Genomic DNA, 16,175 nt, shown 5'->3' on the forward strand with positions numbered 1-16,175 from the left:
CAGTCTTGAAACAAAATGCTAAATCTGTTCCCTTATACTCTTATACAAGCTTAAAACGTAAAAGTCTTGCGAACATAGGGACTTTCATGCAGAAACAGCACAAAGAAGTATCTTAATCACTCTGTATCAGTGAGGTAGGCATGTCATGACTGCCCTACCGATGGTTACCCATTTCTAAATGATTTTATTGTATAATATAAACATATATATTTCCAAAGTCTTGCAATGACTACTTGGGCTTGTGTTGACAAAAAAGAAAATGCTAAATCTTAAATTTTGCATCATACTATTATAACAAGCCTAAAATTTCCAAGTCTTGCAATCAGGGGGAATCTTATGCAAAAAATGGCATAAATCAAGTATCACAACACGTATCGATATGGTAGGTATTTATCTTGTGACACTGCTGATGGATATTCCTCTTTAGCTTATAGTCCAATCATGGACATATTTTTTGTATCCACTTAACTTCCTGCTGCTGTGTGACTGCTACATTGTACTAACTACTCCTCTCACTTCCAGGAAGAGGAGGCCGAGTGGGTGGGCCTCACCTTAGGCCAGGCTATGCACAAGGCTCGTGACAAACACGCCAAGGAGAACCCCACCAGGCCACTGAAGGAGGTCTTCACTCAGCAGTTCATTCAGGATCTCTCAGGTAACATCTTGCTTACCAAGACACATGGACAGAAATGCATGCTTTTTGTTTGTTTGTTTGCCGAACTCAGCAATAGTGATTGACATCATGAGCATCAGTCCATGCAATTGGGTTCGATGACATGCTTCAACCAAGTCAGCGAGCCTGACCACCTGATCCCGTTAGTCGCCTCTTACGACAAGCATAGTCGCCTTTTAGGGCAAGCATGGGTTTCTGAAGACCTGTTCTAACCCGGGTCTTCATGGATCAAAACACATGCAGTTGAAACTTACAACATCTCACTGGTCACATAAATGTATTCATGGTGTCAATATTCATTATGAATGCATTATGATAACTGTCAATTAATTATTCATCATTTTCAATCTGTCAACAAATTTATGACGACAAATCTCAATTGGTGCAACATTGATCAAATAGAAACAAATATGGCTTAAATTTCTTAAACTATAAGTTCCAATAATGTTAAATTCTGTGATGATTTTGAATATCCATTATTGTAAATAAACTAAATACTGCAAATGTCTGCAGGGTTTTATCTTGACCTGCAAAAGTAGGGGTCCTGGGGACCCCAGTAATTAATTTGAAGGATCCATTCAGGCAATGTGAGGGTCCTGTAAAGTAATGAAATGATGTAGTGAACTGCATGTTCAGATAATTACTGTAGAGCCTGGGATGAATCAAGGGCCATGTGGACCGAGGTCCTGATTGATGGATGAAATGACAGACACCCCTATCTGCTCCTGATGCACACTGGGTACAATGAATATTACTGTGCGTCCCTCGGGACGCAGTATATTCTTTTTCTGTGTCCAGGCTAACATTTGTGCAAACTGGAGGCATATTTGACCGTCGCATGAAACCCTGTGTCTGTCTTGTCATATTCATCTTATCGAGAGTAGGGTTCATGATACATATCATATATTTAGGTAAGCGTCATATGACATCCCTTTGATAGTTAACAGTTTGTCTGGTGGTGGATGTGGCACTGTTGCTTGACGTAAAGTCACGGTTATGTTTTTGTTATTCACCCCTATTGGCTGATGAAGCCATTAACATCAATCTCAACCAAGTAAAACACTGCAGTCACATGATAAAGATAGAGGATCACAAAGCAGACGGCAACCAAGCTGCATGCAGAAAGACATCCATCTCATGGTACAGCAGAAGATTACATTTTCCCATTTATTATCATTATTCTGGGCTAGAGAGAGAACATAATGCATACCAGTGATGATCCCTATAATACATCAATCACAGACTTTCATGTGAGAAATCCCCTCAAAAAGATAATGGGCATACAATAAGCTCAACATCTTCTTTGTCCAAGGATAATATACAGTCTAAGATTCAAGCACACATCCCTTACTCCACAAGCACCACCTGCACTGTGCAGATTCCCTGCAACTAGACCTACCACCCCACCCCACCCCACCCCACCCCACCACACCCCAGCCCACCCCATTTAGACTTGAACCGGCTTTAGACATGATCAGATCATCCTCATTTATCCAGTGTATTATATTTTCCAATTCTTTTACCATCAACACCCCTTCTTCTCCACTCTGGTTTATATTGAGTCCTTTTCACATGACACAATGTTGTGTACCATCTCAAACACATCCAGGAACGCCTGGTGCTATAAGGACTTCCCTCCTACTCTCTCATTATGCGAGAAAATGGCTTTTCCAGCCACAAGTTCACGCATAACAGTCTTCTATACTGAATAAATGAATTGAAGACACTCTCCTTCGAGGCGGCCAATTTGAATGAAGATCCATGCCAAACTCATTCATATTGATTGGCTGTTATATCAAACTCATGCGCAACAAAATTCTGTGGAAAGTGTTAAGAGATGGAAATTGTGAAGACACTTCACTGACCATAAATAGGCAGAATCTTGCAAAGATAAAAAACTAGTACATTAAAAACACCCGAATCCTGTACACACCTTACCCGACACAGGTCAGGACTGTTTATATGAAAGAAGTAATTACAACATATACAAGTTAAATACCACCAGGGTTTCACCTTGACTTACAGAAGAAGGGGGGGCGGGGACCCTCAATAAGTAATATTGGGGGTCCTTGCTGGCAACATGTAGTGTACTGTACGTTTAGATAATTACTTTAGAGTGTGGAATGAATCAATGACCATCTGGACAGTGGTCATGATTGATGGATGAAATGACACCTATAACTGCTCTTGTACTGCAGGTACAATGAATATCATTGCGCATCCCTCGGGACGCAGTGTTGTTGTTTTTTCTGCATTCATTCTCTACATTTTTGTGCGTACTTTATGCACATTTGTGAGTAGTGTACAATACTAAAACCCTGGAACACCCCCAGTGTTTCATGACTATGGTTAATATGTCATGGCTGGTGCATACTGCAACAGACAGCCTTCCAATTGTAGGTTTTCTCTAAATTGTTTTGAGTAGTATACATTTAGGAAAGATGACTAATCCTGGATCCACGTTTGTCTTTTCAGAAGGAACTGCAGAGCATCAAACAGAGTAAGTGTGGTATTTCCCCTTCATATCAGTAGTTCACCAATTTCACAGACATGGTTGATAAATTAATTTCCATACTGATCAAATTATTTTGATAATGATAGGACAAAGAGTTGCTATCTGGTTGAGATACGCAGACACGTGGGTAGGTAGTGACACCATATGATTCCCAGCAGGAGCTGACAGACATCTTTGTTTGATAAGCAGCTGGCATTGTGAGGCTCATTATTTCCGGGGATCACATCAGGTCGTCCCTGTCCCAAAGTACCAGTGGATGTCCAGTGGATTTGATTGTTTTCTTTCATTCCGTGATGGCCTTCGGACCTGTGATACCCTGGTGTCAAGCAAGGTCGACATGGACCTCATACATGTCAGTGTAGAGAGAGCGATTCAAAATTGAAATTTCCTGAAGGCCATGCAAGGTCAACAGTTTGTAAGATGTCTGTCACATGTCTGATGTGATGAACTACCAGAGAATTTGTCACTTCCGAAGAGTGAATTAAGTTCAGATATTTGAAGCCTTTGTTTCCTGTAGGATGTCTGATTTTAATCAGTTGTGTTTTCTATCTCAGGGACTCCTGGATGAGCAAACTGATTCCATTTGGTTCAAAGACCAGCTCGAAGAGTTGACCTCGCCACACCTTGTCCCTGCATTGCATTTGTAGTGGAAACAGATATCATCGGAGGATGGCCAACATCAAACAGTTCATGCAGTCAGTCTACACTACCTAGCTGGAACCTGTCTGTGACAAGCATTTAAACCAATTAGTAGCCGATCATATTTCATCTTAACCAAGTTTTTATCATATCTACTTTACCATTCTTTCATTTGAACTGTACAATGAGTCACCAGTTTTATTTCCATTTTACTGATTTTCTTGGCACCATTAAAAGCAGGTTTATCCATAAAACAATATTATGTTTTGTCCATTGAGGAGCCTGTTCTCAAGATTTCTGATGTGTTGTGACTGTGTATGATTATGTTTCATGCCAGGGAAGATGTGTCTGTGTGTGACAGCAGTACTCCAGCAGTTCTCAGTCAAATCACGCATCAGGTATATGTTGTTGCTGTAGTTGGAACATGTTTGATGAATAAAGGTGGACTTTTGTCATCTCTGATTGCTTCCTTGGAAAGTGTGGCCCTGTAAGAGGCAGACTGGGCTGTTGGGGAGGGGGTAACCTGGTTGTTAAGGCGATCGCCCGTCACACTGAACACCTGGTCTCTCTCTCTCTCTCTCTCTCTCTCTCTCTCTCTCTCTCTCTCAGAGGAAGACAAAAGTTCTCTCTCTCTCTCTCTCTCTCAGAGGAAGACAAAAGTTCTTATAGGAAAAGCTCTTTTTACAACATGGAAATGATGACCTACGGTAAATGGACTGTTTCTTCATTAATCTATACCGAATCAGTTCTACAAACCATTGTGGGGGTTTATGAATCACTTACTTCTTGCCTCCTGCCGGGATGTGACGACAGTCACCATGACTACTGTTTCAGTGACAGGACATCCAGCACTCATTACAGAGCCAATACATCAGATTCAACACACATCTCTGTGAGGAGTCAAGTGACCAATTACCAGTGAAAACGGTGGGCCAGGTATCAGAAAACAGGGCCAGGAGACACATATAGCTCAGAAATGGATGGTCATTTAATGTTAAATTCAGGGCACAATAACCCAGGCCTGTCATTGTGCACACTGCTCTGTAGAAGATGATCTGGTTGTGTGTCTGTTTTAGGAATATAGTATCCCTGGACTATACAGCCCAGTTGATGTTAGGATAAGCCCCTAATGAATCATAGTTCACTGTCATTGCCTGTGCCATCCCTCCCTGGACAGATGAAAAGATTGGTTGTGGTTTATCAACAGGATACTGTGATCACCAGCATATGAATGAATGTCAACATTGTGTGTCTAGACCACGTGTCCACACAACTGCCAGCCATAGGAAGTGGTGTTACAAAGACATGATTATTTAGTACATAAATCACTGTCCATGTACTGATAACACCAGGTGCTACCTGCTACATACTCAACATGCATCTATACCCAGTACACACCCCCCTCCCTCACACCTCTATACCCAGCACATAGACCCCTCCCTGCCACATCCCCAACCCTCTCTGCCACACCCCACCCTGTCACATCCCCACCCCCTCTCTACCCAGTACACAACCCCTCCCTGCCACATCCCCACCCCCTCTATACCCAGTACACAACCCCTCCCTGCCACATCCCCACCCCCTCTCTACCCAGTACACAACCCCTCTCTGCCACATCACCACCCCCTCTATACCCAGTACACACCCCACCCTGTCACATCCCCACTCCCTCTCTATCCAGTACACAGCCCTCCCTGCCACATCCCCACCCCCTCTCTACCCAGTACACACCCCTCCCTGCCACATCCCCACTCCCTCTCTACCCAGTACACATCCCACTCTGCCACATCCCCACCCCTCTCTACCCAGTACACACCCCTCCCTGCCACATCCCCACCCCTTCTCTACCCAGTACACACCCCTCCCTGCCACATCCCCACCCCCTCTCTACCCAGTACACACCCCCACCCTGCCACATCCCCACCCCCTCTATACCCAGTACACACACCCTCCCTGTCACATCCCCACCCCCTCCCTGTCACACCCTCCCTGTCACATCCCCACCCCCTCTCTACCCAGTACACATCCCACCCTGCCACATCCCCACTCCCTCTCTACCCAGTACACATCCCACTCTGCCACATCCCCACCCCTCTCTACCCAGTACACACCCCTCCCTGCCAGATCCCCACCCCCTCTCTACCCAGTACACACCCCTCCCTGCTACATCCCCACCCCCTCTCTACCCAGTACACACCCCACCCTGTCACATCCCCACTCCCTCTCTATCCAGTACACACCCCTCCCTGCCACATCCCCACCCCCTCTCTACCCAGTACACACCCCTCCCTGCCACATCCCCACCCCCTCTCTACCCAGTACACATCCCACTCTGCCACATCCCCACCCCCTCTCTACCCAGTGCACCCACCACCCTTCCACATCCCCTCCCCCTCTATGCCCAGTGCTGAGACCCCTCTATGCCCAGTACTGAGACCCCTCTATGCGCAGTGCTGAGACCCCTCTATGCCCAGTGCTGAGACCCCTCTATGCCCAGTGCTGAGACCCTTCCCTGTCACATCCCCACCCCCTCTCTACCCAGTACACACACACACCCTGCCAGATCCCCATCCCCTCTCTACCCAGTAAACCCCCCACCCTTCCACATCCCCTCCCCCTCTATGCCCAGTGCTGAGACCCCTCCCTGTCACATCCCCACTCCCTCTCTACCAGTACACACACCCCTCCCTGCCACATCCCCATCCCCTCTCTACCAGTACACACACCCCTCCCTGCCCACTTCACCCCCCAGCCATGTGTCTAACTGTGATAGGGTTTCACTATACAGGTCCATATCCCACCATGTTATCTCTCCTATTCACTCCACCCTACTCAAGTCTACTCTACTCTCAGCAGTGATTTTGCTTGAGGCATGGTATAAGGAAAGTATCATGATCTTATCTATTGATGGACATCAATCTATATTACCAATATAGAAAAGATCTTTAGGACATATTGGTTGACAATTGGGCAAAATCTAAAGCCCTGCTCTCTGATCTGGTCACCCTGTATTTAAATTTCAACACAAGTAAAATTGTTTCTAAATATTCTTTAGGAATGAGAATTGTAAAATATCACTGTGTAATGCAACAAATAAACAAACTACAAAGATTGAAAGTTGTCCTCCAACAGCTCTGTATACATTTACTTTAAATATTTGTTTGAATTTTGCCAACAGCAGTACAGAGAACGTCCAACAGCCACATGTTCAACTATTGTGGGCAGAGGAGCAGTAACCCTCCACACATGGGCAGCAGCCTTGTCAACATAAATAAACTGTCGCTATGGTAATGCCAGTTTTTGTTTATAGTGATGATATGTAAACTATGGACAATTACTACCAGCTGACCCATCTTGAGCTGGTTCAGTGCTGAGGGCTTGGGGCAGGCTGGATACAATCTCTCACAAGTCAAACATCTGCCGACAACTGACACAGGTCTGCATGTCGTAGTGGTGACTACCTATGCTATTAGGTCTACATACAAGTAAAGCAAGGATGGCCTGTCTGTGTCAAGATTCACACTTTTGTATGATAAAAGTACCCTCAATTGTATTTCTACCTTACAAATCACAACAAACTTTGACTTGGTAATATTGTTGAATTTCAAATAGCATTAATGTCAATGTTGATTTGATCCATGTGGCGCCTCTATCTTCATGAAATCAGCTGGCACGGGTTATAACAAATATTTTAGGCTGTTATACAACTAATGAACTATGATAGTGTGTGATTGTACACATCGTCTTTTAGGCTAACAAGAATCATTACGACATTAGGCCTAACGGTGAAACAAACATAATTCACGTCTGCTAGTTCCAAACTTTGATAACTTCCGCTGGTGCTAGCCAGGATATGTTTATTGAAGAAAAGAAAACTACAGTAGATACTCAAGAGCCGTAATTTAATTTATCTCCAAAGTGACAAAATATTTTCGCAACAACAGCCAGATTACGAATCTCTGGTAATATCTGGCAAAAATGATTTACTAAAAATAAGGAACAAAAACAATTTTTTCGACGGTCAATTTGACAGGTAGATCTATTTTATCTAAGACTACAAACAAACGTTCATAATCTGGTCCTATATTCTCATAAACAGTAAAAAAATACTCATAAACACAAAAAGGGATGCATAGAAAATACGGAACGGCGTTGATGTGGATTTGACCGCTAATTAATCAACCGTGATATTTGCAGACTGTTCAGCGCCGTTCTTCCGCCTGCATATTTAAAGCATGTTCAACATTTAACGCATATGGTTTGAAAAAAAACGGTCGATTAATTATGAATTTGCCTCATGTACGTACCTGCAGTCCATCTGTTGAAACAAGTATCAGTGTTGAAGTGGTAGTGAAACTCGCAATATTTGAAATCAGCCGCACGTGCACTGATGTCAACATGGCGTAAGGTCAGGGGTCAGACAGCCGAGAATGAAGTCATGGCTTGTTTGAACCTAACGTGAATTTTAGATTAGAAGCGTCTTGTCATAAAAATAATGCATTTTATAAAAGACGTTCCGTATGCTCATAAAAAATTCTGTTATATTGAACACCGCCGGTCGCGGGCACCTGTTCTAAGACAAGGTCGCGTGTCACCTGCCCACTAAACGCTATAATGACGCCCTTCTTACATTCTGGTGTCTTTCGCACAAAGGTTTGCGCATAAGTAATTCATAGGTTATGTTTGAATTAAAGAAAGAAGATATTAATTTTTCATGGCATAATCATTACTCAAAGTTTCAGTTAAGCTTTTCGAAAAGAATACACTGTCGCTTGAGCCTGTCAGTACGACATATGGGTTGGCAAAACAATACATGTAAGCGATCTCGGCAGTTCTTCAATATAGATCAACTCAAATGTGGACTTCAGAAATGTCCCTTCAACATTTAAATTCAAATTAATATTGAAAGTAAAGAACGAGTAAAACAAATTCAACTATGCCTGAAACGGTTTCTTTCCATTTAACTTTTCGTCTCGACAACCATATATATAATTCTGTGAGCAATTATGATCTAATAATTTGAGCAATAAAATACGAAATTAATGAGAACACCCGTTGCCTAAATTCTGTTTGATGTATTTATTTCAATTTGTCGAAATGTTGTGAGAAGCATATCATTGCACGTAAATCAACACGTGAATAATGCATGTGTGTTTCTTGTAGTCGCCCTGACTTAAGAGAGACACATCTCAGCTGTTGCAAATTGCCAGATGCACATCGCAAATGTTGTTGTAGCGGTGTCCGTTTGGTTCACAAACCACATCTGGAAGATTTATGCTAAAAAATCTTCGAAAATATTTATTCAGCCGGACGGAGGGTCCAGATGCAAGACAACTTCTCATGAATAATTCTCACACACCGACCAATGCTTCTTTGATGAGAGCCAATCTGATGAAAAGATAACTGTCAGCCGCAGGGTCATTCTATTGGAATTGGCCAGTTCCTATTTGTGGCTAAATCATCGATAATATGCTGATATAAATCTGTTGTTGTTTCAAGACGGGGGGTGGGGTAGGGGTTTTCGTCATTCGCGATGGATATGTCTTCCTCGGACTCGTCGACCCACGATCTGACCTCTGACACGACCGAAATTCCTGGTCATGCTTAGCTTGGTCGCTAGGTTGCTTGGAAATAATGACATGGAATAGGAAATCATATTTTGTTCGTTATTAAACACAAAATTTAAGCTAAGCTAGAGAAATACTTCAAGTAATTGAGAGAAAAACGTGGACATTCCGGGTTAGAATTAATCGCCAGCAACCGACATGTATGGTCGAGAAGAGTGAGTGAGTGAGTTGGGTTTAACGCCGCTTATAACAGTATTCCAGTTATATCACGGCGTGTCAGCTTAATGTGGGAGGAAAGCCCGAAGCTTTTGCTGGTCTCAGACGTTTACCACTTCGGTGAAACCCACGAGCACGGGTATGGTGCTGACAAACCTAGAAACATAATCGGGGCGAACCGGGATTCGTGAAGAGACGTGATGGATCGGGTGGTCAGGCTTGGTGAATTGGTTGATTGCGTGGCATCGTACCCTGGCGGCGTGGATCGTTGCCCATATCACTCTGTGGATTGTCCAGACCAGATTATTCACAGGCGGTCGTCATTTTTGTTGTTATCTTGCTGAGAGTGGCGTTAACAGGTCCGTGTGTGTATATGGGTGTGTTTGGGAGGGGTGAGGGTGCTTGTCCCGTTGTCCCATGCCACCAGTTGCACTGATTCGGAATCCTCCACGAACGAGAGACATGTGAAATGTTAAAACTAAAAAGCATGCATGCATTATGAAATCTTTATATTTGGATATAAAATTATATTGATTATAACTTCGGGTTTCCAGCAAATACAATCTCTCTCTCTCTCTCTCTCTCTCTCTCTCTCTCTCTCTCTCTCTCTCTCTCTCTCTCTCTGAGATTTGGCTTTACGCCGCTTTTAGCAGTATTTTAGCAATATTCCAGCAATATCACGGCGAGGGACAGCAGAAATGTGGGGAATTGAACCCGGACCTTTGGCGTGACGAGCTACCCCACCGCCCCTGTATGGATGGATGCATGTATATGTGTGTGTATATATGTGTGTGTATATATGTGTGTGTGTTGGTCGTTGGGTGAAAGAGTTGAGCAAAATTCACCTTGTGAAAAATTGTGCAAAATGTGTGGATAAAAAGAAAATTCGGCGCCTCCACACACCCTTACGATACCCCTTACGGGCCTTGTTAAACAACAAGTATAAAGATTTGATCATATTATCGACACAACATTTCAGAGGACGGTGATAAGACCTTTCTATCACAGTTACAGCAGCGCTATATCAACCACTTGTTTGTCTAGACCGGATTCGATTATTTACAAGGTGTGAGTTCGCCTCAGTTAAAACTGGTCCGGTTACATCACTGCGACCTGTAAATAGTCGAGTCAGGGCCAGGCAAACAAGTGGTTATATCCATGAACATCGATCCCCACCGTCGGGACACGAGGGGACCCAACCACCCAGATCAAACATTTTAACTTCGTGACCCTCAGTAGTCTTACGACAGGCCCTGGTGTTTTGGAACCTATTTCCCAGAATGCCTTCGGTGGCAGTTATTTATAGGCCACCATGATAGGTATAACTTGAAAAATGTTGTTGCTGACAGACTTGTTGAGCAACAATTAACCACTTACTCGTGCACCATTTTGGCTTCCTGATACTACAGTTCCAAAGCCAAATATGTTTTATAAATAATAAATAATTGTTTTCGACAGTCTAGAGCATAATTTGTTTTCAAGAGTTTTCTGGGACAATGTTTTCGATAACCTAATGGGTATGGGGGCTGACAATGCTAAAAACATAATCGGGGCGAACCGGGATTCGAACACACAATCATAGATGTCTAGTTATAGGCAAGTTGGCATCACATCGCTCGCTCCCTCCCTCCCTCACTCACTCACTCACTCACTCACTCACTCACTCACACTTCTTCCACCCCTCCAGCCCCAAACCAGAGAGAAGAGGACTATCAATTCCCATTCACCCCATGTGACATAAAAACACATAAAAAAGCCTAACTAGACATAAACTAGTATGTATCAAAAACGACGTCGACAGTAGCTGTCAACATGATTCATGTTGCACAAACACTTCATACTGCGGCTACCATTAAACACATCGCAACGCTTTGATTTCTGTATTGATGGGCCTTTTATAATGATTAGCGTACATCATCGCGCCATATCGAATGTATTTATAACGCCATTTGACACCTCTGTACCTGCTGACGTAGATCATGAATCCTTTAATCTTCATTTACAACATAATTACTTTTCATATGTATATAGGTTTGAATTTTGAATGACCAAAACGGTTAACAGAGCGATTCTGGTATAAAGGATGAAATATAAAAACATCTTTTGAAGTAGCTACAGATAGTCCTACACGATGACTGTGGAATATGTATTTGATGAAAACAAAACCAATCTGGACTAATATGAAAGCAAATCTAGCCAGCCCTAGCCAGTTCTATTCCACACATAAAATCTGCATCAGGAAAATTATATTTCTTAATTTTACATACTTAATTTGCTAAGAAATATTTCATAGAGTATGTCGTCTCGTCTAGCATTACAGTGACTGACCCAGATTAAGGTTGTAAGTTGGTGTATATCATGATATTAACCTAAAAAAATCTAATTCTGTATACAGGGCCTAAAACAAAATGTTGCAGTTCATTGATTTTTAAAAAAGACGTATATTTCAGCATCAACCTTGTTATGATTGGAAGGACAAAGCAACTAATGATATATTCTGTTAAACGCGACGCTTATTTATATGTGGGAGATAAGCATGATCTGTTTTCAGATTGAGATTTAGTACTCTCTGGTGTTAACGTCACCTGTGCACCCAATCTCTGACTCGCTGCGCAGAGTTGTTTCCCTTAGTCTCTCCAGGATCTACTGGTTGTGAGTTCGAATCAAGGGCCCCGTTCCACAAAGTGATCTTAGCGCTAAGTCGATCGTAACTCCTATTCTTTAACACTGACTTACGACAATCATAGCGCTAAGATCGCTTTGTGGAACAGGGCCCTGATGTGTAACCTATGTCGTACGATGATACTATAAATAGATCGGTGACTTTGAGGATGGCGTATCATCTTGCCCCGGCGGCGTGGGACGAGCTCTTAATATCAATCACCCTATTATTTACATGTATCTTATATATAGCTGGAACATTGCCGTGTACGGCGTTATACAACAAACAAAACATACATGACTTACACATTACATCTACAATGTGTTGGTTCATTAATACACGTGTTTATGTAGGTGAGGTGAGGTGAAATTGAGTTTAAGGTCGCCTTCGAGATTATTGCACTTAGCGATATGTGTTAGGGAGCATGGATGACAGACTCAGCCCCGAAACACAAAAGGTTCTTAGCGCTAACAGGGTCATACCTCCCATATTTTAACATGGACTTTCGATAGTCATTCCTTGAGCTAAGATCGCAATGTCAAACAAGACCCTTTGGGTTTTATTTGTACACTTGTTTCGGATCTATGGTAATCTACAGCTGACAACTCAGCTGGGGGACGTCCGTTTCATATACTCCACTTATGTGTGTGTGTGCGTGCGTGCGTGCGTGTGCGTGTGTGTGTGCGCGTACGTGCGTGTGTGTGTGTGTGTGTGTGTGTGTGCATTGTACTAGCAAGGACTAATTCCAGTTTTATAGTGACAGCACAATGTGATACTATGCCGCAGTTTAACATAAATAACTTACTCGGTCACAGTATAATTCCGATCCGACCAGTTCTTGTTTTAGCCCCTTAATGACGAACGGACGGCAGGGAATCAACGAGTGCCATGTTTTACGGTGTATAATGTTATGACGTGGGTATAATGGTATGATGCTGACGGGGATTGAACGACCGACCTTCCGCTCTCCGGTCTCTAACGTCAATTATTTTGGGAACAATATCGATAAAGATAACCGCAACAATGGTTTGCTTAATGACCCATTACAAATATTAATCGTTGTCAAAAGATTCAGGTAAAAGGCGACACATTATTCAGCAATCTATATAATATCAAAAGCAATTTTAATTTTCATTTAATCAATTGATATAAAAACTTATTTATTTTAAAGGCTTTAAAATCTTGGCGTGAAATATTCAAAGATACCCATGAGACCAGCAATAATAACGAGAGACGCCGATGTGACAAGGTAGACTATTTACACCCTAATTATTCGCACGTTAAGGGAAAGAAGTGTTAGTGGGGATTAAATGCTTTCTCTTTGTTTCATGACTTGTGTTAGTATACGGTCAGACCGTCTCAAAACCGCGACAGACAACCGTGATACAAGTACCATAAAACGTTTAAACCCAATACGTTAATTCGTTAAATTATTCACGCGCCGTTGTTTCATTGTCCTAATGTTAGTTTGTCCAACAATTGGCCGCTTATCAATTAAATAGATCTTGATTAATTTACAATTTCATTAAAGCACAAAACGTTTTATTATTTGCCCGCGTGCTACTAAAGGTTCTGTGAAAACCGTTTTATGCTTTACTGACCCAATGCAAAAACATCACAAAAAAGTGAATTTCCTTCAATGCTCCATGGACGGTCGGCTTCCTTTGAAGTGGTCTGTTAAGCACAAAGATAGTAGAATTAATAGATAGGCTTGGGTGCCCCCAGTCGGAATTAACCACCCCGAAATTCTCACAGGTAAATCAGTTCTAGCCCTGGTCATAAAACATCGATAGGTGGGGTAGTTCCACAAAATCTTTAAGCTTACCTCTTGATTTTATTTGTGGTTTATCTTGATAATTGTTAAAGTGCCTCTTGAATTAAGCATCCCAGTTTGTCTTGAACTTTACAAGAGATTCCTGCTTGTAAGCGCGCGCAGGATCAAAGCCCCGCCGGCGTTTTAGTGTAGAAGTATGGCTCTCTTTATCTAAAGTCGAGAGTTTCTATCTAAAACGTCGAGAAATATTTCCATCAAAAGCAGATTTTGTCATTAGCAAGTTGCATTATCCCTTTATGGTCGTGTTTGAAATATTTTAGATAAAATCGCCACGGATTTACACAAAGAAAGCTAGTCAGCGGTTTTATGCTTGAAAGACAGACAGACACGATCGTAACGTATAGCCTGGCCACTTTCTGAAGTGCACTTTACATACTGTCTGTACGACGAATTCAATTTACAAAATAAATCATTTCTTTCAATATCATCCACAAACTGTGTATCTCTTTGACTTCGATACAAAAGCCAGGAATTGTGCCAACGATCTTTGATCAAAGATTTATGACATCCATGTCTGAAAAAAACGTTACTTGGATGTACGTCTTGAAAACCAAGGCCATTGCGTTTCTGAATATACATAATTCCTTCTTTGTCGGTGTTTTCATAAACAGGGTAGCCTTGAGACTCGGTGTTCTTTTGTGTGTGATTCGTGAGGGGAAGTTCCCCCTTGAAAAGAGTATGTGTATTGATGAAGTCCAGCATGCAGCCACTGGCAGGCTATTCCTCCATGGACAGAGTTGGGTTGAAGCTAGGCCTATATGAATGGATTCGAATGGAGGGCGTATGGTGTACGGTTAAACAAATAGAAATCATATTCTAGGCTAATGTCATATAAACACACATAAAGAAATGTGAGTTTCTGTTTCTGTAACATTCGGTTGAAACGTCCTCAGGGTCTTCCCAATACGTTTTTTGTCCAAACGGAAATTGCATTGATTTTTAATACTTTTTTCTTTGGTTGTCTATTTAATATGAATAAATATTAAGGAAAACCTGCTATATGAATTATGGCCATAAACATATTTCCGACGCCTCTTCTTTGACAATGGTGGTATCAGTTTTCGGGTAATGTTTACACTATATTTATCCCCGAGGTAGAAACCTGAATGTTTTATACCTTATATAGAAATACATAAAAATGGCTTCTTTATTCCCGGCGAAGACAAATCCCAGCGAATTGTTCTTTAAGATTTGTTGACATTTGATATTTTTCAAAATATTTTCATAGAAACCTTACCCAGACCAACATAGATAATAACAAAGGGTCATCTATGTTATTATAGTGAATGAAATAATAAATCTGTAAAAAAATATCGGTTAAAATGGAGGTGACCAATTCTGTTTTATGAAAACAGGAAGTCATTTTAAATAAAGGGCTGTGGCTTGTTAATATTGTTCAAATACATTTAGAAACTGTATCCCAAGGCAGTGTTGAATGCTCACATATGGAGCCTGTATTCATCCCTCGCTACTGTAACAAAGATCTGGCCCGAGTGCTGGACACTGTGGACACTTATTCCTGTGGGAAAGCTGCACTGTCTTCGCATTTATGGCCTTGGTGATAACAATGAAACGTTTTCTGGGAAAAACCTTCTTTTATCCATTAATGAGATTGTTGTTTTTTTATTGGCAATACTTTTATTAATTAAGAAGATGTTATTTCCCGTTGGCAGTCTTCTAAGTTATGTGTTTCCGGAGTGAAAATGCCTATAACAGTAGTTCTGTATTTAAACGAGATTAATCTCAAGAACTATCATTGAACTGGTCCATGTTCCACTTCACTTGTATGTTAATGTTGTTTTTTAACCCCCAAAAATTCATTGAAAGCATTTCCGCAAAATGAAGTGCGCATACACACCAGTTTGTGGTTTCTTTGTATTGGAGGTGTTAAATGTTTATTATACGCTCATAGCATTGTAGTATGCATTGGTATCCGGGGGAAAGTCCGCAAATGTGTTTTTTCGTTGATAATGGTCTAGGAAGTAATGGGTTGATTGTTTGTAGCGGGCAGCTGGCAGTGGTGTCAAATATACGGGATAGGAAAACCACTTGCCTAGTTGCCGTTACAA

The 16,175-nt window shown here is 41.9% G+C and overlaps 2 protein-coding genes across 2 annotated transcripts in view; one reads left to right on the top strand and one right to left on the bottom strand.

The window, feature by feature from the left end:
- The window catches only part of LOC124139641 (39S ribosomal protein L28, mitochondrial-like), a 76,953-nt gene extending 72,671 nt beyond the window's left edge, over positions 1-4,282 (top strand). The window contains exons 6-8 of the mRNA XM_046506898.2: positions 523-655; positions 3,149-3,173; positions 3,743-4,282. Of these exons, the coding sequence (XP_046362854.2) occupies positions 523-655; positions 3,149-3,173; positions 3,743-3,800 (216 nt within the window). The 3' untranslated portion in view covers positions 3,801-4,282. The remainder of the gene's footprint in view (positions 1-522; positions 656-3,148; positions 3,174-3,742) is intronic.
- The window catches only part of LOC124139640 (mucin-4-like), a 64,022-nt gene extending 55,745 nt beyond the window's left edge, over positions 1-8,277 (bottom strand). The window contains exon 1 of the mRNA XM_046506895.2: positions 8,135-8,277. The gene's annotated coding sequence lies outside the window, so the exon portion shown is untranslated. The remainder of the gene's footprint in view (positions 1-8,134) is intronic.
- Between the last annotated feature and the right edge of the window lie 7,898 nt (positions 8,278-16,175).

Source organism: Haliotis rufescens, unplaced genomic scaffold, assembly GCF_023055435.1.
Source record: "Haliotis rufescens isolate VD_foot unplaced genomic scaffold, xgHalRufe1.0.p SCAF_7, whole genome shotgun sequence".
Taxonomy (NCBI): Eukaryota; Metazoa; Mollusca; class Gastropoda; order Lepetellida; family Haliotidae; genus Haliotis; species Haliotis rufescens.